Raw genomic sequence first — 25,820 nt, forward strand, 5'->3', positions numbered from 1 at the left:
AGAAGATACAGATAGTCCTTCTTTCGGTGGTTTCCGATTGGAACCCGAATTCTGGAGATCCTAGTGGGTGGAGAGAAGAAAGGAAACTAACTGAAGCTGAGCAAAGGGTTGTGGCTCAGCTTATTGAGTTTGATCTCGAATCAGAGTGTGCGGACATGATTGAGATGCTAAGGAGTGATATGCCATGCGTCATAAGAGGCTCAAATGGGGTGCTTTATGCCATGGGCATGGCTAAATATGCTGATCTTCTCCAAGGTGAATTTCCTATTTTTGATTCCTCTGTTTTGCACTGCATGTCTTTATCATGTCTAACTCAGTTATTCATGCTCGTATGTTAGCGAGGAGGGAAGGGAAGCCTATCGCTAGAGTTGTTGTTGTCGTACCTGGGGGCATTATTATCCCGATGGTGGATATGCCTTTGGAGAATGAGCCAACTCCTATCATAGTGAGGCTGGGGTCATCAGTGGGTAGTCTTTCTCGTAAAGATGCTAAGCAAACTGAATCTTTCAGTGTGGTTAGGGAAAATGCTACTAAAATATGATCTGTCGAAATTAGAGGTCCTCGTGAAGACGCTACCCGCATTGCTGAGTGTGTAAGTGGTTCTTGTGAAGACATTGTGCATATGAGATTCACCGGTATAGGTAAAGAAGGCAGGGTCCGATTTCGACTTGATGTGCCTTCCTCCAGCCGGGAGGCGACTTCATTGTCTGATAAGCCTATTCTTCCTGACCCAATAAGGGGTCACTTCTGAGCCTGAGATTACTTATGATGGAAGAAACTAAGGGTTTTAGTTTCACTTAACCTTTTTGCTTAGTAATAACACTTAACATTTTTCAAGTTATTTTTATCCTTTTTGAGATGACGATTTTTCTTATTAAACTAATATGGGTTCTCGAGTTATTGGTTTTAAACTTTTGATTAATTATTTTACCTTGGTCCGGCTAAAGTAAGTAATATAAAGAAGCATTAGGTTTTCTTAGATCTAAACCTTCATTTAATTACTTTACTTTAGCCTGACTAAAGTGATTAATTAAGATGCATGAAAAACCTCTTGAGTTATTAGTTCTAAACTTTCGATTAATTTATTTAGGCTTAATACATACGCAGCCCCCTGAACTTGTCATTTTTTTTCATTTTACCCCCTAAACTTAAGGGACAACCTATTGACCCCCGAATAGGGGAGGCCTGGTAATGGACAGCCCCTCAGGTAATATCTGAGTTGTCTGGTTTCCAGGGAGAAACCGAGTGCTGTTTTCGCCCATGGTATGGATCAACTCAAGGTTGTTAGACCTTTAGTAATGAGCTTTTAGGCTCTGATACCACTTGTTGGTCCCTTGTAAGGTTGCAAATATAGTTCCAAGGGGGGGTTAGGAACTATTTTACCTTTTTAAAATAATTTGGGCAGATTTCTTTTCTTTAAGAAAAGTTTATAAAACAGCGGCACTTAACACTCAGCAAGACACTGGCTTAGTCAACTAGTGACTAGGACAGCTTTGTTGCTTAGGTCAGGAAATAGCACTTAGAGTCTATTCCTGAACCTGCTCGTTTGTAGCGCACAACTCAGCTTGACCTCTTTTACTTGGTCAGTTTTAGTTTGTTTTAAGCAAGCAATATGAATAAGGAGTTAAGGTTTAGAAATACTTCACTCAGCAGATTTATCCAGGTTCGGCTTCTTCTAAGCCTACGTCCTGTCCCCGGAACACCTCCGAGATTTCAAATCCTCTACTGAGCTCTTTAAAGGTAGAGCCTCAAACCTTTTACAATATCAGCAATTGAGTATGACAAGAGTACCTTCCTCTATACTTCTACTCAATCCTAATCTCTCCGCTGAGTACTTAAAACCGAGTACCCAGCCTCTCCTTTCTACTTCTAGAAATGATAAAGATTTTGTCCTAAACAACAATTGCTAGAACACCTTAGATGATTGAAAAGCAATCACTCTAGACTTTTACACAAATAAATAGACTTTGTAGTGTAAGAACTTTGCTTTGCTTTTGATGGAGAACTTTTGTATACGTTTGGTCAGCGTAGCGGCTCTTGCTCAAAGTTCTCTGAAGAATGTGGATTCTGAATGCTCTATTTATAGAGAGCTGTGAGAGCTTCTGGTTATTTCGAATTTCGAAATAACCGTTGGAGACAAACGGCTACAGGTCGCTTTCACTGAGTCTGCCAGCAGTTCTCGTTAGCCAATCAGATTCCAGCATCTTCTGTTCTTCGGTCAGTGAGTCAGTATGTTCCACCATTTTGGGTAATGTCAACCAGACAGCTTGTTGTGTCTTCTGACCTTTACCTAATGAGGAAATACTTTGTCTGGAAGCTGTCTTATGGTCAGTAGCTGTCCTGCACGTTTTGTCGAGACAGCTCAGCAGCTTCATACCGAAGTTGTCTACGTGGATCTTCTCGATCCTTCTTTGCTCAGCATGCGTTTCATTACTTCAACGGCAGCGTTTTGGAGATACGTGGGCTGAGTGGTCTTTGGCTTGTTTGACTTGGACCTTGATTTCCATATAGGGCTTGAGCCTTATGATCTTTATGTCTTATGATAAATTATAAACTCAACATTGAACAAACACATTAGTAACACTAAATCAAAGCATTTAAACTTAGTGTGTTGTAGAATATTTACTTTCACTTAATTAATTTTGTCAAATCAAAATCCTGTGGAAAGGTGTTTCAACAAACTCCCCCATTTTGATGTTGGCAAAACTAATCAGTAAGGAACTCAGCGTTGAGCTCCCCCATGATAGTTGACCTTTTTGATTAAGTGAACTCCCCCGCCAGGGTTGAGCTACTGACTTAGTTTTATTCTAAACATTCTAAGATTTAATTGAATAAGTCTAAGGTCAGTTTTCAGATATAGGTCAGCTTATGGGACATATTCTATTTTACTCAGTATTCAGCGGAAGTGATGTATAGTGACAGAGCGTGCTGAGCAAATCATTTGTTCAATGGTTTATATTTGACAAGTTCAAACATCTATATGCAGCATGCATTTATATAATACTTGGCATTTAAAGGATGAATAATCAACAGTTAAAATATGAATGCAAGTATTTCAGGAGTAACAGAAGTTAGGCATATTGAATTTTTTTTAAAACAGAAAAGAATAAGGACAAGGCAAAATTGAAAAAATTCTTCTTCCTAACTTCTATCTTCTAACTCTCTAGTTTCTAACTTAGAGTTCCTTCTCCTTAGTTGCCACTTTTCTCCCCCGTTTTGCCAGCATCAGCAGTAGGCAAATCAACGGTAGGGGCAGGAGAATTGGCCTGATCCTGCAGCACACGTATTTGACCCTCCAAGGAATTCATGTGACTGACCATAGTCAGTATGAGTTCGGTCATTTTGGTCAGTTGAGCATGTGGTGGTGGCTGCGGCTGGACAGAGGAGAAGTGATTGATCAAATCATGGATTTCACGCAGAATATGGTGAGTGACAGGTGGATGAGAGGACTGAGCAGGAGTTGATGGAGTAGGTGCTTGTTCTTGAAGCAGAGTGCTTGCTGAGGCGATGACACGCCGACCTGACTCAGTGGCATCAAGGTGTGCATATTTGGCAGAAGTGGGTTCACACTGAGGGCCTTGTGTAGTGACAGGACTACGAGGCGTGTTGACCTCAGGTGCTGAGTTGCTTTGAGTTTGAGGTGGGAGTGGAGCTTCTTTTGGACTTACAGGGGTCTTGGCTTGTTTCTCTACGGGAGGAACAGAGGCTTGATTTTGTGGAGACCCCTCTTGAGCAACATGACCCTCAAGAACAGGTTCTTCAGCTGTTCACAGCTTCTTCTCAGCTGACTCAGCTAGGTCTTGATCAGCTTTCCTCTTGTTGCTTTCTATCAGCCTTATCTTTCTCGGGACAGTATGAATATCCTTCGAGCATGCTCCCTTTTTCTTCTTCTTCTCAGCTTCAGCAACCTCAGATGGCACAGTGGACGGATTCTCAGTTGGAGGTTCATTGATTGGTTCTGTACCCTCAGCAGTGTGAGCGGCTTCAGCCATAACATCATCTATAATGGCATCCAGGTTAGCCAGATTTTCCATTTCTCCAATGGGTTGCTCATCCTCAGCCATAAGATTCTCCTCCTCAGGAGTGGCATTTTCATCATATCCTCTAAGAGGTTGGCTATGTGAGAGTCCATTCAGCAGACGTGCAGTGATAGCAGTTCCCGTTGAACTTATTTCACCAACAGTCTCTATGTTCTTGTCTTGTATTATTCTGGTGATGAGAGAACCTAAACGGAGCTTCCTTCCGCTTCTTTGGAAAGCCCCGACCAAAAATACAGGCATGTTGAAAGGAGTGCTGGTCAGCATATGCCAGATGAAACATTGTTCAAAATTAGAGGCAGATGAGGGAGAGCTGAGTTTAGGGAAGATAAAGTTGGTCAGCAAGAAGTGGGCCATCTTCTGATTTTTGCCCATGCAGGTGCTGGGTACTTCTCCCTTGTAGTTTCTGGGTTTACAGAATCCCTTCATCTTCTCTGCGATGGCTTTCGGTATCGGCTCCTTTGTGGTTCTGAACTGGATCCCTGTATTTGGTATCTCTAGCAATGTAGCTAGATATTCAGGGGTTATCACTATCTTTTGACCCTTGACTGTGGTCTCCAGATAGTCAGAGTCATCTGCATCAACATGCAGGTTGGAGTAGAACTCTCTTACCATTGTAGGATAGGTTTGCCCGGACAGAGAGAAGAGACCTGTCCATTTGTTGTTTTTGATCCATTCACAGAATGGAGTCTCTGAAGAGATGAAGTCAGGATGGAAGAATCGACTCCTTAGTACCTCTTGATTCTTGGCCCAAGAGTTTACTTTGATCATTTTTCTCATTAGGCTAGTTGAAGGACCAGCCTGGTCAGAGGATTTGAGAGTTGGAGAGAAATAACTTTCGTTATAAGACATTTTTGAAGTTTTGAAGCTCTTTGGAAAATTTAGAAGCTTTCTTAGGGTCCAATGTATATGTGACGAGGGTAGTGGGTTAGTATTTACTATTTATAGATTTTATGGTTTAGGGTTCCGTTTGAATTTTATCCAGTTTTGCTCTGGGTTGTCCAATCGGCAGAAACCCTGACACTTATGACACTATTAAGACGTTATTCGGCGCATGCGCAGTACAGGTGTCACTTCGCGTGTAGTGACATTAAATGCTAATAAGTGCTTTTACTTAGCCTTTGTTGATATAAACGTTTCATATTCTGAGTAGTCAGTACATTCTTTAGGAATGGCTTTAAGTTCAAGTTCGAAGCTAATTTACTCAGTGTGCAAGATTACTCAGTATTGTATATTTAGTCAGTTTCAAGAGATACTCAGCAAACAATAAATCATTCAGCATGTAATTCACTCAGCATTCAATATTCATTTAGCACAGGAATTTACTGAAGAGGATTAAACATACCAATTGCTTCTCTCAGTATGCTAAATTGCTCTCGTGCTAGAGGCTTTGTAAAGATATCAGCAAGCTGCTCGTCTGTTGGCACATAAGTCAGCTTGATTTCTTTCTTGAGTACATGATCTCTGATGAAGTGATGTCTTATGCTGACATGTTTCATCCTGCTGTGTTGAACTGGGTTCTTTGAGAGGTCAATTGCACTCTTGTTGTCGCATTTGACTTCAATTGTCTTTGTTTGAACACCATAATCTTCAAGCTGTTGCTTAATCCAAAGGACTTGAGCAACACAGCTTCCAGCAGCAATGTACTCAGCTTCAGTTGTGGATAGGGCTACTAACGCCTGCTTCTTGCTGAACCAAGATACAAGACAGCTTCCTAGGAATTGGCATCCTCCAGAGGTGCTTTTTCTTTCCAGCTTGTCTCGTCCATAGTCAGCGTCAGTGTATCCGATGAGTGTAAAGTCATGAGTATTTGGATACCACAGCCCTGCATTTACTGAGCTTTGCAAATATCTAAGGATCCTTTTTACAGCTATGTAATGGGATTCCTTAGGGTTAGCTTGATATCTAGCACAATAACATATTGAGAACTGAATGTCCGGTCTACTTGCTGTTAAGTAAAGTAAAGAGCCAATCATACCTCGGTATAACTTGCTGTCTACTGACTTACCATTCTCATCAGCACAAAGGACAGTGTCAGTGCCCATAGGAGTGGATATTGGCTTACAATGTTCTAGTTCATATTTCTTCAATATCTCCTTGGAATATTTAGCTTGACTTATGAATATGTCATTCTTTCCTTGCTTGATTTGAAGTCCGAGGAAGAAGTTGAGTTCTCCCATCATTGACATTTCGAATTCAGTCTGCATTTGTTTGCTAAATTCCTTGCACATAGATTCATTAGTAGCACCGAATATAATATCATCTACATATATTTGTGCCAGCAGGGTATCCTTACCCTTTCTCTTAATGAATAAGGTTGTATCAGCTTGACCCCTGACGTAACCTCTAGTCAGTAAAAAGTTGGTCAGCCTCTCATACCAAGCACGTGGTGCTTGCTTGAGTCCATATAGAGCCTTTTTGAGTTTGTAAACGTGGTTTGGGAATTTAGAATCCTCAAACCCTGGAGGCTGATTTACATAGACCTCCTCGTCTATTACTCCATTAAGAAATGCACTTTTGACATCCATTTGAAGCAGTTTAAAGTTCATGTAAGATGCATATGCACATAAAATCCTAATAGCTTCTAGCCTTGCCACTGGGGCAAAGGTCTCACCGTAGTCTATACCTTCTTGCTGACTGTAGCCCTGAGCTACAAGTCTTGCCTTGTTTCTGACTACGTTTCCTTGCTCATCTAGCTTGTTCCTGAAGACCCATCTTGTTCCAATGGTCTTTTGGCTCCTAGGATGTGGCACTAACTCCCATACATTATTCCTCCTGAACTGATTGAGTTCCTCTTGCATGGCATTCATCCAGAATTCGTCATCCTCAGCTTCGGCAAAGTTCTTCGGCTCAAGTACTGAGACAAAAGCTACATTGCCGAGATACTTCCTTAGTTGATTTCTTGTCATCAGCGTATTTCCAGCTGAGTCAAGAATTGCATTTTCTGAATGCCCTCTTGGGACTCTTATCTCCTTTGGTAGACTTGTGTCTTGTTCTATCTGTGTTTCAACATTCTCTGCAGAAGTAGATAGGTCAGTGAAAGTAATTTTAGGTTCACTCTTACTCTTGGTCAGCCTTTTCGTGAATGACTCAGTAGCTGGTTCTGAGTCAGCGATGGTTACTGAGTTTGGATCATCTTCGGTCAGCGGCTGGTATCTACCTGCAGGGTCAGTTTCATCGAACTCTACATGTATTGACTCTTCTAAAACTTGAGTTCGCTTATTAAAAACTCTGTATGCTTTGCTGTTTGTTGAGTAGCCCAGAAAGATAGCTTCATCAGCTTTTGAATCAAACTTTGCTAAGCTATCTTTGGTATTTAAAATAAAACATCTACAGCCAAAGGCACGAAAGTATCCAATGTTGGGCTTTCGTCCTTTCCAAAGTTCATATGGGGTTTTCTTAAGTATAGGTCTAACTAAAGCCTTATTCAGAATATAGCATGCTGTGTTGACAGCTTCTCCCCAAAAATACTTTGGAAGCCTATGCTCATCCAGCATTGTCCTGGCAATCTCAACCAGAGTTCTGTTCTTCCTTTCAACAACCCCATTTTGCTGAGGCGTTCTAGGAGCAGAGAAATTGTGGTCAATGCCGCTGGCTTCACAGAATTCAACAAACTTTTGGTTCTTGAATTCTCCACCATTATCACTACGGATATGAGCTAATTTTAGGTCTTTCTCATTTTCAATTTTTCTAACCAAGTTTGAAAATGTCTCAAAAGTCTCATCCTTACTGGTCAGCAGGATAACCCATGTGTACCGAGAGAAATCATCTACAATAACCAAGGAAAACCTTCTTCCACCCAGACTCAGTGGCTGGACTGGACCAAAGAGATCCAAGTGTAGCATTTCTAACGGACGCTTAGTTGAGACAATGTTTTTACTTTGAAAAGATTGCTTGGTTTGTTTTCCAGCTTGGCAGGCATGGCATAATTGATCTTTTTGAAATTTAAGTTCAGGCAGTCCCTCAACCAATTGCTTTCTTGCTAATTTGGCCAGGAGGTCCATTCTTACATGACCAAGTCTCCTGTGCCATAGCCAGGAATTTTCTTCCTTTGTGACTAAGCATACAGTTTTTGAAAACTTCTTTTCGAGGTTTAGCATAAAGACATTGTCTATCTGAGGGGCAGTTAAGATTAACTCATTAGTTTTACCCTCGTATATTTTACATCCAGTAGCATCAAATATAACTTTTCTCCCATTGTCACATAGCTGAGCTACGCTGAGTAAGTTATATTTGAGTCCGCTGACTAGGGAGACAGATTCAATAGTAGGGTTACCTCCGACGGTTCCTGAGCCTACTATCTTACCCTTCTTGTTGTCTCCAAAACTTACACTCCCTCCTCGTTTACGTTCAAACGTGATGAACTGAGTTTCATCACCCGTCATATGCCTTGAGCATGCGCTGTCAATATACCACATCTTTGACTTCTCGGCACATCTCAGGCTTACCTGCATTGTAACTAGTTACTTTTAGGTACCCAACTCTTTTTGGGTCCTGACTTGTTAGGTGCAACAGGTATAGCATCATATTTTATTTTATGGCGGCATACATGGACAGTATGGCCATTCTTTCCACAGAAGTCACAACTGACCTTCTGTTTAGGATTTTTTTACTGACTTGTCAGCACCCCAGTGCTGAGCGTGCCAGCACACTTTAGTAGTGTGTCCTAACTTCCCACAAAAATCACATTGGACTTTTCGCTGGGGATTTCTTCTCTGCTGAGTACCTTGGTACTGTGTACCTTGATACTGAGTTCTCAGCGGAAAATTGTTTTTGTTTGGAACCTTTAATTGGTTCTGAATGGTTGTGACATCCTTCCTCAGTTTCTTTGAAACTGACTGGACTTCAGAGACAGACTCATGAATGATTTTCATATTTTCATGCAAAACTGAGTTGTCTTGAAGAAGGTATCTGAGGTCACTCAGTTTGACCTCTTCTACTTCATCACAGCGCCGGCTGAGTACTTTAATCTTCCTATTACACTTTTTAACAAGTGTATAGAGATCACTCAGGGCGTTACCCATTTCATTTCTGAGTTGAGAGAGTGAGATTACCTCATTAGATTGCTCTTCATTATCTGACTCATCAGATTGGTCAGCATGCTCAGAAATGCATGGCTCAGCAAGTTCGTCAGCCATAAAGCATATCTTCACCAACTCGGTGGCCTCAGTTTCTGTTGATGAAGATTCATCCCTGTCACTCCAAGTAGCCACCATTGCCTTCTTCCCACTTTTCTTGTCTTTCCTCAGCGTGGGGCAGTTTGACTTAATATGGCCATCTTGGTGGCACTCAAAGCATGTAATGGGCTTTGAGCTGTCCTTTCTGTATTTGCTGTCGCTTGAGTCAGCCTTATACTTATCAAACTTTTTGTAAGGCTTTTTGGAATATTTGCCGTTCTTCCTGAACAGCCTCTTCATCTTTCTTGTGAACATAGCCATCTCCTCATCATCAGTTGAACTCCCGTCAGTGGAGTCAGCCTTCATGACAAGTGACTTCTGCTTCTTGTCATCAGATTTTTCCTTCACCTCAAAGTTCTTCATTGATATCTCATGGGTCAGCAATGAACCGATGAGTTCATCATATTTGTAGGTGGTTAAATCCTGAGCTTCCTCAACTGCTGTCTTCTTTGCTTGCCAGTCTTTTGGAAGACTCCTGAGTATCTTTTTGACTTGTTCTTCCTCAGTGAAGATTTTCCCAAGTCTCTTGAGCTCATTAATGATGTTGGTGAACCTTGCGTTCATGTCTGAAATGCCCTCATCATTGTTCATCTCGAACAGCTCGTACAGTCTCATCTGCTGATTCACCTTGGATTCTTTTACTTTGTTTGTTCCCTCGTAGGTGACTTCCAGCTTTTTCCAGATCTCTTGTGCCGACTCACAACCTGAGATTTTGTTATATTCTGCAGCATCGAGCGCACAGTGAAGCATATTGATAGCCGAAGCATGGTTTTGAAGCTTCTTAAGATCATCCTCTGTCCATTCAACCTCAGCTTTAACAACTGACTGGTCATCAACAACTTTCACAGGTACAAGCGGGCCTTGGACTATAGATAGCCAGGCACTCATGTTTGTAGCTTGAATGAAGTTTTTCATCCTATTCTTCCAAAAGGTATAGTTTGACCCGAAGAATAGGGGAGGCCTGGTAATGGACAGCCCCTCAGGTAATATCTGAGTTGTCTGGTTTCCAGGGAGAAACCGAGTGCTGTTTTCGCCCATGGTATGGATCAACTCAAGGTTGTTAGACCTTTAGTAATGAGCTTTTAGGCTCTGATACCACTTGTCGGTCCCTTGTAAGGTTGCAAATATAGTTCCAAGGGGGGGTTAGGAACTATTTTACCTTTTTAAAATAATTTGGGAAGATTTCTTTTCTTTAAGAAAAGTTTATAAAACAGCGGCACTTAACACTCAGCAAGACACTGGCTTAGTCAACTAGTGACTAGGACAGCTTCGTTGCTTAGGTCAGGAAATAGCACTTAGAGTATATTCCTGAACCTGCTCGTTTGTAGCGCACAACTCAGCTTGACCTCTTTTACTTGGTCAGTTTTAGTTTGTTTTAAGCAAGCAATATGAATAAGGAGTTAAGGTTTAGAAATACTTCACTCAGCAGATTTATCCAGGTTCGGCTTCTTCTAAGCCTACGTCCTGTCCCCGGAACACCTCCGAGATTTCAAATCCTCTACTGAGCTCTTTAAAGGTAGAGCCTCAAACCTTTTACAATATCAGCAATTGAGTATGACAAGAGTACCTTCCTCTATACTTCTACTCAATCCTAATCTCTCCGCTGAGTACTTAAAACCGAGTACCCAGCCTCTCCTTTCTACTTCTAGAAATGATAAAGATTTTGTCCTAAACAACAATTGCTAGAACACCTTAGATGATTGAAAAACAATCACTCTAGACTTTTACACAAATGAATAGACTTTGTAGTGTAAGAACTTTGCTTTGCTTTTGATGGAGAACTTTTGTATACGTTTGGTCAGCGTATCGGCTCTTGCTCAAAGTTCTCTGAAGAATGTGGATTCTGAATGCTCTATTTATAGAGAGCTGTGAGAGCTTCTGGTTATTTCGAATTTCGAAATAACTGTTGGAGACAAACGGCTACAGGTCGCTTTCACTGAGTCTGCCAGCAGTTCTCGTTAGCCAATCAGATTCCAGCATCTTCTGTTCTTCGGTCAGTGAGTCAGTATGTTCCACCATTTTGGGTAATGTCAACCAGACAGCTTGTTGTGTCTTCTGACCTTTACCTAATGAGGAAATACTTTGTCTGGAAGCTGTCTTATGGTCAGTAGCTGTCCTGCACGTTTTGTCGAGACAGCTCAGCAGCTTCATACCGAAGTTGTCTACGTGGATCTTCTCGATCCTTCTTTGCTCAGCATGCGTTTCATTACTTCAACGACAGCGTTTTGGAGATACGCGGGCTGAGTGGTCTTTGGCTTGTTTGACTTGGGCCTTGATTTCCATATAGGGCTTGAGCCTTATGATCTTTATGTCTTATGATAAATTATAAACTCAACATTGAACAAACACATTAGTAACACTAAATCAAAGCATTTAAACTTAGTGTGTTGTAGAATATTTACTTTCACTTAATTAATTTTGTCAAATCAAAATCCTGTGGAAAGGTGTTTCAACAGCGCTGACCTGGCAAAATACAAAGCTGCAATAATCCAAGCGCCGCGTCGGAGAGGAGAGGTAAATTGGGTGGCTTTTTGAAAGTTTAGGGGGTCAATAGGTTGTCCCTTAAGTTTAGGGGGTAAAATGAAAAAAAAGAACAAGTTCAGGGGGTTGCGTATGTATTAAGCCATTTATTTACTTTGGTCCAACTAAAGTAATTAATATAAAGAAGTGTTAAGTTTTCTTAGTTCCAAACCTTCCATTTATTACTTTACATTGGTCCGGTTAAAGTAATTAATCAAAGGTAGTATTAAGATTCATGAACAATTGAAATCTAGTTTTATATTTCTTTCCATTGCGTTTTCCATCTTCTTCCTTCTGGATTTGCTTTCTATTCAATTTCTAGCTTTTAAATCCTAATTCAATTCCACAGAAGCAACAACATAGATTCTAATAATCACTTTATCTTTTTTTTATCCTGCGAGTCTTGAAATTTTCGTTATGGAATTCTGCAATTTGAAGGTATGCGACTTTCTCGTCTCTTCCTTCCATTTCCCTGTAACATTCTTTTTCTTTTGTCTAATAAACTACAATTTGATAATATTAGGAAAATTTTATGATTCAAAAGTGTGATTATATTATAGAAAAGAAGAGAGATATGTGAGAGAAAGATTAGAGATTGAAGAGAAATTGAGAGTAATATTTACTAGAGGAGAGAGCTATGCGAGAGAAAGAGAAGATGGTGAGGTGTTAGTTGGGGATTGGTTAAGGTGTAGGATTTAAAAAAAAAGATAAAATATAAAATAAATGAAATGACAAAAATACTCTAATTACCCTTTGACTTTGAATGACATATCATTTATTTAATACTGTTAGTCAGTTTAGACTGTCTTTACTAACGGAATCAATCTTAAGATATTTGTTTGTCAACTTTTAAACCACGTGGATTATGTTTGCAAATCGACCAAACCACAAGGTTTATTTTTGTACTTTTTCTTTAAAAAAATTATAGTAGTTCTGGATTAAACTATTTGTATACTAAAAAAATTAGATTTTTTGTGTATGATATTAGGTTTCTTTCTTAAAAAACTACTTATTAAAAAAACTCATATGGAATTTGAGTGGATGGAACCAGTACTAATCCCGTTTATTGTAGAAATTTTCATAAATGAAAGGTTTCAAACTATAATTAGATTCAACCTCTTCAATATTTTACATGATAATTATGTAAAAAATGATTGATCAACATAAAATAATATTAACCTAACTGAAATTGAAAAGAAATGAAGAGAAAAAAATTTTTGTATATATGAAACCGAGAGGATTACAGTATTTATAGACAAACAATTACAATTAATACTGAAGTTTACTTTCTATGTCTAAAGACTCTAATACCCCTGTCTATATTACACTATTATAGACAATGGTATAACCTCTGTCTATATTACACTAATATAGACAATGGTATATATATATATTCTAATAGTCTCCCCTCAAGTTGAGATACTTTGAATTTCAACTTGCACAACCATAATCTGCATAAGTGTACAGCTGCATCTTATGCAAAGCTGTGGCCATCTGAGGTCCTGTCAAAGGCTTTGTCAGTAAATTAGCAATTTGTTGAGAAGAACTCACATAAGGAGTACTAATAAACCCTAACTCCATATGCTGTCTGACTATATGACAATCTATTTCAACATGTTTCATTTGCTCATGAAATACTGGATTAGCTGCTATGTGAATGGCCGCTTGGTTATCACAATATAAGGGAATAGGCAACTGTGGTTGATACCTGAATTCAGATAATAAGTATGACAACCATTTAAGTTCGCAAGATGTTGTGGACATAGCCCTGTACTCTGCTTCAGCAGAGCTTTTGCTGACTGTTCTTTGCTTTTTGGACTTCCAAGACACCAAATTTTTCCCTATAAAAACACAATATCCTGTTACTGACTTACGTGTGATTTTTCACCTTCCCCAATCTGAGTCACAGTATGCCTCCATGTTTCGCAAATCAGCTGCCACACCATAGAACAAACCAACATTAATTGAATTCTTCAAATATTTTACCACATGTATTGCTGTCTCCATATGTATTACTGTTGGATTGCTCATATACTGACTCAATTGTTGTGTAGCAAAGGAAATATCAGGCCTTGTGAATCCAAGGTAAAGCAACCTGCCAACCATTCTTCTGTATCTCTCTGGTTCAGTGTATAGTGGAGAACCTTCATTATCAAGTTTAACACCTGATGCAAAAGGACTGGTTACACTATGAGCTTCTGTCAATCCAGCATCCTTTATCAAATCCCTGATATACTTTGATTGAGAGATAAGCAAACCTTTATCTGATCTTGCTAGTTCTATACCCAAAAAATACTTGGCTTCTCCCATATCTTTTATAGTGAATGACTCATCCAAAGCTCTTTTAGTTTCTGCAATCAATTCCATTGATGTACCAGTTATAAGTACATCATCAACATATACGATTAATGCAAGGAAGTGACCATCTGTTGTTCTTTTAGTAAATAGACAATAATCATGTATGGATTTCACATATCCCAATTGAATCAACTTGTTTGTGAAAGCTTTATTCCATTGCCTTCCTACCTGCTTAAGTCCATATAAGGACTTTTCCAGTTTGCAAACCATGCCCTGACTATCATATCCTGCTGGTGCTTCCATGTATAATTCCTCCTCAATTGATCCATGCAAGTAAGCATTATTAATGTCTATCTGCTGGATGGCCAATTGTTGGTCGTAGCAACTGCAAGAAAAACTCTCACTGTGGTTACTTTAGTAACAGGAGAGTAACTATCATGATAATCCACTCCATATGTTTGGTTATAACCATGAGCCACAAGTCTGGCTTTATACCTAGAAACAGTTCCATCAGGAGCATATTTTACTTTGAAAATCCATCTGGAAGTGATAGTTGTCTTTCCTAAAGGTAGATGCACTAGCTTCCAAGTTTTTTTCCTTTCCAAGGCTTCAATTTCTTCATACATTGCTTTCTCCCATTTAGGATTCCCTTTAGCTTCATTATAATTCTTTGGCTCATATTCTTTATTTAATTCTGCCATATAAGCTGTATGCTCTTGACTGTACAAAAGGGAACTGCTTCCTTCATGAGAAATCTGATTAATCACGAAATCTCTCATCCATCCTGGTTTGGTATGCTGTCGATGAGGCCTGTTGCCTGCAATTGAAGGTAACAAGGGTGCAGGAGCATCAACTGTTGTCTCTACAGGCAAAGTTGAAGTTGAATTACCAATAAGAGATGTGTTTGTCAAATGATTATCTGCAGTAAGGACTTCAACTTCTTCATCATCCGATGGAATTGACCTGAAAATGTTATTAAAATCCTCATTGCCATTATGAGAATTAGCAACTTCCTGCAAATTGTGTTGGTCAGTTGCATAAGGAAAAACATTTTCAAGAAATTTGACATCTCTTGAGGTACACAATTGTTGTGTAATTGTATTGTACATTTTCCACCCCTTTTGACCAGCTGAATAACCCAGATATATACTCAGATTCGATCTGTCGTCAAACTTACCCCTCTTAGGGTTGACATTTAAAACATACCCTGCACATCCAAAAATTCTCAAATCTGTGTAATTTGGTACCTTATTATATAGCACTTCATACGGGGTCTTCCATTTCAACACTTTAGTAGGAAACACATTTAACAGCACTGTGGCATGAAGCATTGCTTCCCCCCAGAACCTGATAGGCAGTGAACTTTCCTTCAATAATGCCCTTGCAACATTTGTCAAACTCCTGTGTCTGCGCTCCACAACTCCATTTTGCTGTGGAGTGTAAACGCAAGTTTTCTGATGTTCTATTCCATATTTCTGAAGAATTGATTGAGTGTTAGTTCCAATAAATTCTGTCCCATTATCCGTTCTTATACATTTCACCTCCATTTGAAATTGTGTTTTGACCAAGATTAAGAAATTTTCTAACAAGATGGCTACTTGATCCTTATGTTTGAATAGAATAGTCCAGGTTACTCTGCTAAAGTCATCAACAATTGTCAACATGTATCGATCTCCACTCAAAGAAGTCTTCTTGTAAGGTCCCCAACAATCTAAATGTAGCAAATCAAAAACTTTTATTGATTTAATAGAGCTATTACAAAAAGGTCGTCTGACTTGTTTAGCTCTTAAACAAACATCACACTGACTAAATTGCTGAGAGTTAGGAAACTGAAAAACATGTGACAATTTATCTGAAGCCATATGGCCAAGTCTTCTATGCCACAAGAACACATCAGAACAATCTTTTTTAGCAGATAAAACTGTAAACTTATTGCTAAGCATACTATTCGGACTAGAAAAATTCATTATTACATCTTTATTAAAGGATTCAGCATTCAAGTAGTATAAACCATTCTTTATTCTGCCCACTGCGATGATTTCCTCACATTTCAGGTCCTGCAAAACACAATATTCAGCCCAAAATTTCACTGTAATGTGTTGATCTTTCAACAATCTACTAACTGACATCAAATTTTGCTTAAAATTGGGAACATATAGAACATTATGCAATTGCAAATTCTTTTGAAATAACACCTCTCTCCTGAAACTGACTAAATGTACTTCTCCTGTTGGTAGGAAAATCCTTTTTGTGTTTGTCAACTTGGTAACATTAGTCATTATGCCTAAATTTGAGGTCATATGTGTAGTAGCACCTGAATCTATTATCCATTCAGCATATATTTCAGAATTTCGAACTGAATTATTACCTGCACAAGCACCAGCAAAACCAGCGAATGCAGAAAATTCCTGGTCTGATTGTTTTCCTTTGATGGCTCTCTGAACCTCCCTTTGCATTACCTCCAATTTTTGCAACATTTCCTGCATCGAATCTTTCCTGCATGCCTCACTATCATCAAAATCACAGTTAGATAAAGGAGTTTCGAGTTCAGAAGATGGTTCTTGTGTCATATTTGCTTGGTGTTTGGCTGGTCCGGTTATCCTCTTTCCTTTGAACCAATCTGGATATCCTTTAATCTTGAAACAATCTTGACGCTCATGTCCTTCTTTTCTGCAATAAGTACAAACCTTATCCGATTTGTTCTTAGCCTGATAGTCGTTTTTTCCACTATTATAACCAGTGTTATATCCTTGTTTTCTACCACCAGCAGACATATTAACAAACTCCACAATATTGTTATTTGTGCTTCCACTTCTTTGTTTCTCAATTCGTGAAAGAATTGAAAATGCCTTATTAACAGGAGGTAATGGTTCCATGATCAAGATTTGATCTCTAACATGATCAAACTCAGTATTTAATCCAGATAAAAATTGCATCAATTGTTCATCCTCAATCTGTGTTTGAGCAAGTTTCCTTGACTCTCCACAAGTGCAATTTTCAATAGGCTTCAATATTGCATATTCATCCCACATCATTTTCATCTTATTAAAAAATCTACTAAAGACATACCTCCTTGAGTCGAACTGCAAATCTCCTTGCGAAGTTGAAAAATAAGAGGACCATTACTTTCTCCATACCTTTGCTCTATCTCCTTCCACAATCCTTGAGCAGATTTTGCATGAATGAAGACTGCAGCCAATTCTTTGGTGAGAGAATTCAAGATCCAGGAGAAGACCAGATCATCTGTTTCTTTCCACTTCAAATGTGCATCTGAGGTTCGATCTGCTGGTTCATCGTTCTTCATGATGAAATTTGTCTTGCGTTTTGCACTAATGGCAAGCAACAATGCTCTCTTCCACAGATTATAATTCTTTCCATCAAGAATTATATTAACGATCATCAAACCAGGATTGTCACTGCTCTGGTTGTTTGATGAATTACTAGATGTATTCATCGTTGATTCTGAATTAGGAATATTACGATTTGAATCGTGATTGAAATCTTGATCTGAGTTGCGATCGGAATTGCTTGATTCAGAATCACGATCAGAATTTCTTGATTCAGAATCGCTTGATTCTGATTCAACTTCTTCAAAACTTGAATTCACTATATCAGCGTACGATCTGTACTGTTGTTTCTTTCTTCTCATTCTCCGATCATCTCAATTTTCAGTCGCCGGAATTTGGAATCCACCACCCAGCTCTGATACCATATTAACCTAACTGAAATTGAAAAGAGATGAAGAGAAAGATATTTTTGTATATATGAAATCGAGAGGATTACAATATTTATAGACAAACAATTACAATTAATACTGAAGTTTACTTTCTATGTCTAAAGACTCTAATACCCCTGTCTATATTACACTATTATAGACATGGTATAACCTCTGTCTATATTACACTAATATAGACAATGGAATATATATATTCTAACAAATAATAATAATAATAATAATCAAATTCACTTAATAATAAGAATAAAGGGGTAAATTGCATCTAAAGTCGCTAAAATTTTCAATGTATTTCATAAAAGTTTGCGAAAATGATGTTCATTATTAAATTTCATATTTGATCTTAATAAAGTCATTTTGACGAATTTATTTATAAAAACTCATCTTAATCTTGATGTGAAACAAAAGATAATTACCTAAATACTAACTTAATGTTACGTGTCACACAAAAATGTAATTTTATTTCAAAAAAAAATATAACTTAATGTTATGTGTCGTGTGACAATATGTGGCCATGTTTCTCACACATCATGCATAAAAATTAGACAAGTGGAGCTTTTGAGCACTAATTGGGAATCGAAACAGATCTAAGGGTCGGGAGATGGTTTCACTTTTGAGCACCAATTGGGAATCGAAAAACTTCATTGAACTTGTGTATGGAACTTTTTGAATGAGCATTCACTGGTCGTTAGAAAACTTCATTATACCCATGTATGATGTTTTGTTTAAGTAATGACACCCGAGAAAATTTAAGCAAGCATATATAAGCATTGGAACACATCTGTTAGTGAATTCTATATTCCTTACGGTATATGACATGAACTTTTTTTTTTGTGATAGTTGAAATTTTATTATTCTAATAAACATACGGAAATGTATTAATTTTAGTGTTTTGAGAAAATAAAATCAAGCCTAATGTACAAAACCACCTAATATTAGACTTAATATTATATGGATATAGCAATTTCAAGCCTAACAACAAATCAAATCTCGTCTCCCCTAAATCCTTTGCTACCTTTGCATCATATTGCCTCCTTTAATCAAACCTGACCATCAATTGACGTCCATATATTGATGATGTGAAACTCGATGAAATCGAAAAGTAAGAGAAAGTGACACATCAATAAACAATAATAATGATAATTCATGTCTAGCACATGTACGCGTCTATAGGCAAATGTGCCATAGGGATACATAAAAGTGGTCTTTTCCTAATCATTAGGATCAACAACTATATGCATGTATCCTAAAAAAAATCATCTAAATTACACATATAAGCTCGCCTGGTTAATCTTTCAAGCATTTGGTTGATAAAAGGCAGTGGGAAGTTGTCTTTTCGGGTGGCATCATTTAGCTTTCTATAGTCTATGCACATTCGCCACCCGGTTATTTTTAGCACATGTATTAGTTCATCTTTTTCATTAGGTTGGACTTTTAACCCCCCCCCCCCCCCCCCCTTATTTGGTACTACTTTATACCTGCATCAAGTAATTTAATCACTTGTTCTTAACTGCCTCTTTCATACTCGGATTCAATCATCTTTAAGGTTGAATAACAAGCTTGATTTCTTCATCCATGAAGATTTTGTATGTGCATAAAGAAGCAATCCCCTTTATATCAGCCAATTAATGTCCACCCGAATGCCCTTTTATGTTCTTTCAATATGTCCACCAGTCGAGCTTTCATATGAACTGTCAAAGAAGAAGAAATGATAGCTGGTAAGTTTGAGTTTTCACCCAAAAACTCATATTTCAAATGATTTGGAAGTGGTTTTAGATCGAGAATATGAGGATCCTCTAAGGATGATTTTGGTCTCCATTTTAGCGATATCTCCAGCTTCTCGTCATATCATTTAACCCACAAACACTCTTGGACATCCTCATTTAGAGTCTCAACTATTGTTCGAGCTTCTTTATCTTTTATGAGCTCTTCCGGATTCAAACCGGGCCCATTTTCTACAACAGTGTCGAGTGGACCTTGATAGAGATTTTCCTTAAATACCTCAGCAACAACCATATCAGTAACATCAATGATGTTATAATAATATTAAGAAATAGGGTATTTCATAGAATCAGAAACATTGAATATTACTTCCTTGTCTTGTAGACATGAAATGAGCTTACATTTCTTAACATCGATTAGGGTCCTACTTGCTGCTAGGAAGGGGCGACCGAGAATGATTGGAACTCTCGCATATTCTTCTATATCAAGTATAATGAAGTCGACTGAAAAGATGAATTTATCAACTTTAATATGTCTTCTATTACACCTTTTGGAAATGCCAAAGGCTGATCAACGAGTTGTAGTGATACATTCTTTGATTTTGGTTCGCCCAATCCTAACTTTTGAAAGATGCTTAAAGGCATAAGGTTAATACTTGCATCGAGGTCGCACAATGCTCTTTCAAAAGTCAGACTTCTGATTGAACACGGGATAGAGAAACTTCCCATATCTTTTAAGTTCTAGGTAATTTTATCTAGAGGATGGCCGAATATCCTTCTGTTAGTTTAATAGTCTCGTTTTCTCCTAGTTTCCTTTTTTTTATATTGGTGTTCTGTTTTTCTATATAAGTTGTAATTATTTTCATTTATAATAAGAAGAAGCAATAAGCTAATTTGTTTCTTTAGACATTCAAATTTCTTTTCAAGACCATTTCATTGGAAAATGATTCGAGTAAAAAAAAAGTTTTAAAATTGTCACGTCTTTATTGGTAAGATCTAATCGACCGAAATCATAATATAATTTTTGCATATAAGACATATCTAATTTTTATGAATGATGTGTGGGAAACATGGAAGCCACGTGTATGTCCCATAGCACATCTAAAGTCATTGAACTTCATATTTGAAAGTAATAAATTCATTCTGATGAATTTGTTTACATGTCACAATTAAGTACTATTTTCAGCGTATTTCTTAAACGTATTTTGATTTAGTTTTATCTATTTTCTTGGCATTTTAATAGAAATTTCATTAGATTTTCCCTTAAGTTACAATTTCACTCACAATCACATACTTTCATAGAATTTCATAAGTTTTTAGTCACACTTTCGCCCACCTTCATAAATTGAAATTTTTTTGTAGTAGGAAACAATTACAATTAGAGATTTCTCACACTTTCACACACCTTCACAAACTTACATAATCAACTCGGAAATCAATTCATGTGAGAAACAACATCAAATTTTGTAGGTAACTCCAACCGAAAAAATAATCCTTATTCAAATGCTTATAATAATAGGTGGAGAAATCATCTAACTTCTTTATGGAGCTATAATCAAAACGTTATTAATCCAATGCTCCAAATCATCCTAGCCTCCACCCGGGTTTAATCCATAAGAAAAGAAAGAAAAAGATCCATTAGAAGTCATAACAAAAACACTATGAAGAATTGAAAATAGGTTAAATGTATTATAGTAATGGCAAAGACATCAAGATACATTCACTAGGGGTGCTAAAGATGAATATAAACTAGGTTGCTAAATCCTCATCTGAGCGTCTTATAGGGTCCCTACCAAGTGATATCAAAACTAATCATCGGGAACATGTAAAAGCCATCACCCTCTGAAACGGTAAAGCAACAACTCAGCCAACCAATTTCAGTGACAAAAAGCATGACACTACCCGAGGTAAGTATCTCTGAATTTCCTTCCAAACTTTTTGCTGATCACTTTGTTCGGCTACATAAAGCAAAAAATCATTTTCCACAAAGATTGAACAAGGAGAAGAAAGAAAAACAATTTCCAAACTTTTAAATATCTTTAAAAAATTGCACATTAACATTCCATTCACGAAAGCCTTGGAAAACATGCCGTCATATGCAATTTTTTTGAAAGATATTCTGTAAAAAAAGGAAACTAGGAGAAAACGAGACTATTAAACTAACAGAAGGATATCCGGCCATCCTTTAGATAAAATTACCTAGAACTTAAAAGATATGGGAAGTTTCTCTATCCCATGTTCAATCAGAAGTCTGACTTTTGAAAGAGCATTGTGCGATCTCGATGCAAGTATTAACCTTATGCCTTTAAGCATCTTTCAAAAGTTAGGATTGGGCGAACCAAAATCAAAGAATGTATCACTACAACTCGTTGATCAGCCTTTGGCATTTCCAAAAGGTGTAATAGAAGACATGTTAAAGTTGATAAATTCATCTTTCCAGTCGACTTCATTATACTTGATATAGAAGAATATGCGAGAGTTCCAATCATTCTCGGTCGCCCCTTCCTAGCAGCAAGTAGGACCCTAATCGATGTTAAGAAATGTAAGCTCATTTCATGTCTACAAGACAAGGAAGTAATATTCAATGTTTCTGATTCTATGAAATACCTATTTCTTAATTTTATTATAACATCATTGATGTTACTGATATGGTTGTTGATGAGGTATTTAAGGAAAATCTCTATTAAGATCCACTCGACACTGTTGTAGAAAATGGGCCCGGTTTGAATCCGGAAGAGCTCATAAAAGATAAAGAAGCTCGAACAATAGTTGAGACTCTAAATGAGGATGTCCAAGAGTGTTTGTGGGTTAAATGATATGACGAGAAGCTGGAGATATCGCTAAAATGGAGACCAAAATCATCCTTAGAGGATCCTCATAATACTAACAATTCATGTCTAGCACATGTACTTATTCATCTCTAACTGAGTGTGAGCTCATCATCATAGATGCCAATTAATGGTTAAATCTAATTAAAAGATGCATTAGTGATGAAAGGTCGATAGAAAATGAGTTTCAATTTGTTGTGACGTTTGTGTTATTTATGAGTTTTGGTTTGTTGTGTCCACTTAACGTTAAATCTAATATCGAAAGATTTTATAAATAGGTCTTCATCTGTTTTCTCATATACTTATAGAAGTAAAAAAAATTCCTTTTTTTTTTCTTTTTAAAATTGTATATCAATGTTTTGGTGGCCATAACATTGGTCACTTAAGATGTGTCACGTGGCACACATGAGATTACGTTTCCATCACATCATGCATAAAAATTACATATGTCCCATATACAAAAAAAATTATATCATGATCTCGGTCGATTAGACCTTACTGATAAAATGTGATCATTGTAGAACTGTTTTTACTCCAACTATTTTCCAATGAAGCGGTATTGGACACAATTTGAATGTCTAGAGAAGCAAAATAGCTTTTTACTTTTCTTACTAGAAATGGAAATAATTGCCGTTTATAGTAAAACAAAACATCGATATAAAAATCTTGCCTAAAATGACATAATAGGCTGAGTCCGCCTTTATTAATACATGAACTGTAAGTTTGACTAGTGGTATGATCTGTCTCATTCTTCTTGAGATATATATCTCATTTTTCATTAGGTCAAGTCTATTATATATAATTCATTATAAAAAAAAATGGTCCTATATAGTATTTAATTAATGTGTCATATCAATAAATACATTAGAATGAATTTATTAAATTCAAATGTGAAGGTCAAAAAATTTAATTTTACCTTTATAAATTAACCCTAATTTTAATTTTTTTACGATAATTCTAAATTAAACTTATCTTAGACCATTAAAATGAACACGCGTCAGCAATATTATTAACGTATCATCTTTTGAGTAATACAGTCAATAAAATTTATTCGATAAATGGATATTACGTCATGTTTTCCACTTGTTAATCCTTTTATTTTATTTTCACTTAAAAATATTAATAAATTCATTTATTTATATAAAATTATTATATCTTTATTTTTTTATTTTTTTATAAAAATATCATATATCTTTATTGAAAGCTCCATTTTTCTATTAAAATATTTTCATTATTCCTTTCTTACTTTCAATTCTCTCAAAACTTTCTCATCTTCATCTTCTTCACCTTCATCTTCTCCATTAATCTCTTCTTGTTTCTATGTATAGCTTTCTTTGTTTCAATGGCTTCCCCCATAAAAATAAAGCTTTTAATTGAAACCTCAGATTCATTCTTCCACTTGGGTTTTACCTAAAGTTTCGATCTTTATCTGTTCTTAGCTCAATCCATCATAAAATCAAACAAAAATCAGATCGAATTTAAACTGGCAAACAATTGGTGGAAAAGATCAGTAGATGTAGGTATGGCAGGTTATCATCAACTCCTCAGACCCGATTTACATCTTCAATCCTCAGATTCTAGAGATAATTCACCTCAATCCAGAGATCAAAACGATGCCGCAGCCACCAGTTCCGGTTCCGGCTCAAATCGCCGTCCAAGAGGCCGTCCATCTGGCTCCAAGAACAAGCCGAAACCCCCGATAATTGTGACCCGAGACAGTCCAAATGCTCTCCGATCACATGTTCTTGAGGTTTCTACCGGAAGTGATATAATGGAGAGTGTTTCTGATTATGCTCGGAAAAGAGGGAGAGGAGTTTGTGTACTTTCCGGCAACGGAACTGTTGCTAATGTTACACTTAAACAACCGGGTTCTCCGGCGGGGAGTGTTGTGACTTTACATGGTAGGTTTGAGATTCTTTCACTTAGTGGTACGGTGCTTCCGCCGCCTGCTCCGCCTGGAGCTGGTGGGTTGTCGATATTTTTGTCCGGTGGACAGGGACAGGTTGTTGGTGGTTGTGTGGTGGGGCCGTTGGTGGCTTCCGGTCCGGTGGTGTTAATGGCTGCATCTTTTTCTAATGCTGTGTTTGAACGTTTGCCTTTGGATGAGGAGGAAGGGACAGTTCAAGTTCAGTCCACCGCTTCTCAGACGTCGGGCGTCACTGGAAGCGGAGGCGGGCCTGGACAGCTCGGGGACGGTGGAGGAGCGAGCGGAAGTGGCGGCGGAGGCGGAGCCGGACTTTTTAACTTAGGTGGAGGAGGTGTGGGGAATTACCCCTTTGGAGGTGATTTGTTTGGGTGGGGAGGAAATGCTGCTCGGCCTCCGTTTTAGACGCCCGAGCAGCGCAGCATCCAGAATCCAGAATTCATTGACAGAGAGTGTTTGGGGTACTTCTTGAAATTAAAGCTCTGCAGGTAATTTTCATGGAGTTTTTCGCGTTTTTCCGTCAATTTTTTGGCGATTTGAGAATATTAGAGTATTCAAACCCTCTCGCTCTCCTTGGATTTGTCGTTTTCAAAACCGAATTGATCCGTGATCATTTTTAGTTTCGATAAATACGATGAAAGATGAACTAGGGGTTTTTCTTCTCATTAATTCAAGGGCAAAAATGAAAGAAACTTTTGGAAACATGGATTGTAGCAACAAATTTGCAGGTTGAGTTTAATGTATAAAAAAATAACATTTTGGTTCCCCTAATATTTTCAGTTTTTCTCTAATTAACTTGCTTGATTTAATAATTGCTAGTTGTAATTTAAAGCTTAATTATTATCATAATTATTAATTATAATGCTATAATATAGTCAATTTACCATGAAAAACTCTTACCTACTTAGGGTTTATATTAATTTTGTGTTTATTTATTGTTATGTTATGCTTGAAATACTTTCAATTTGAATTAATACATTGAAGAAAAGAACAATTTTGTACAAAAAAAAATTGTTTATTTATGGATACTTGAAGTGATTTACATTTTCAAAACGTAGTACGAAACGTTTCGGGCCACATTTTCGTAATTTTAAAATGTAATTAGAAACTCATTTTTTAGAATTTAGATACTAATTTCTTAAAATGTAATGTGTTTCCAAAAATTAGATCAATATTAATTGCATATTATATGTAATCTTTAATATTTTCTAATGATATTACTTCATTACATGTATGTAATTTGTTTTAAAGGATATAAATATGTAAAAACTAAAATATATATTTTTATAAGTTTAAAAAATCATAAATATATATATTTATATTTTATTATTTACGCATTTTTTCACGTGTCCGGTTTTTATATTTTCTATAAATATTTATCTATTAGCATCCAATTTCTGTTTCTGTTTCAATGTAAGGCGACGATAACTTTTTTTATTAAAATATTTGTATGCTTATTATTTGCATACTTTTCAACGTTTCTATTTTCTATATATTTTTTTAAAAATATTTGTGTATGAGCGTCCAATTTTTATTTCTTATTTCGGTTTTCGTGTAAGGTGGTGATAACTTTTTTGTTAAA

At 37.1% G+C, this 25,820-nt stretch overlaps 1 protein-coding gene across 1 annotated transcript; it reads left to right on the top strand.

Moving 5' to 3' along the window:
• Positions 1–23,549: 23,549 nt before the first annotated feature.
• On the top strand, positions 23,550–25,029 carry LOC136201308 (AT-hook motif nuclear-localized protein 27-like). The gene has a single exon (XM_065991951.1). It carries the CDS (start codon positions 23,837–23,839, stop codon positions 24,641–24,643), a length of 807 nt encoding a protein of 268 aa, XP_065848023.1. The 5' UTR covers positions 23,550–23,836; the 3' UTR covers positions 24,644–25,029.
• Positions 25,030–25,820: the final 791 nt, after the last annotated feature.

The sequence above is a fragment of the Euphorbia lathyris genome, chromosome 7, assembly GCF_963576675.1.
Source record: "Euphorbia lathyris chromosome 7, ddEupLath1.1, whole genome shotgun sequence".
Taxonomy (NCBI): domain Eukaryota; kingdom Viridiplantae; phylum Streptophyta; class Magnoliopsida; order Malpighiales; family Euphorbiaceae; genus Euphorbia; species Euphorbia lathyris.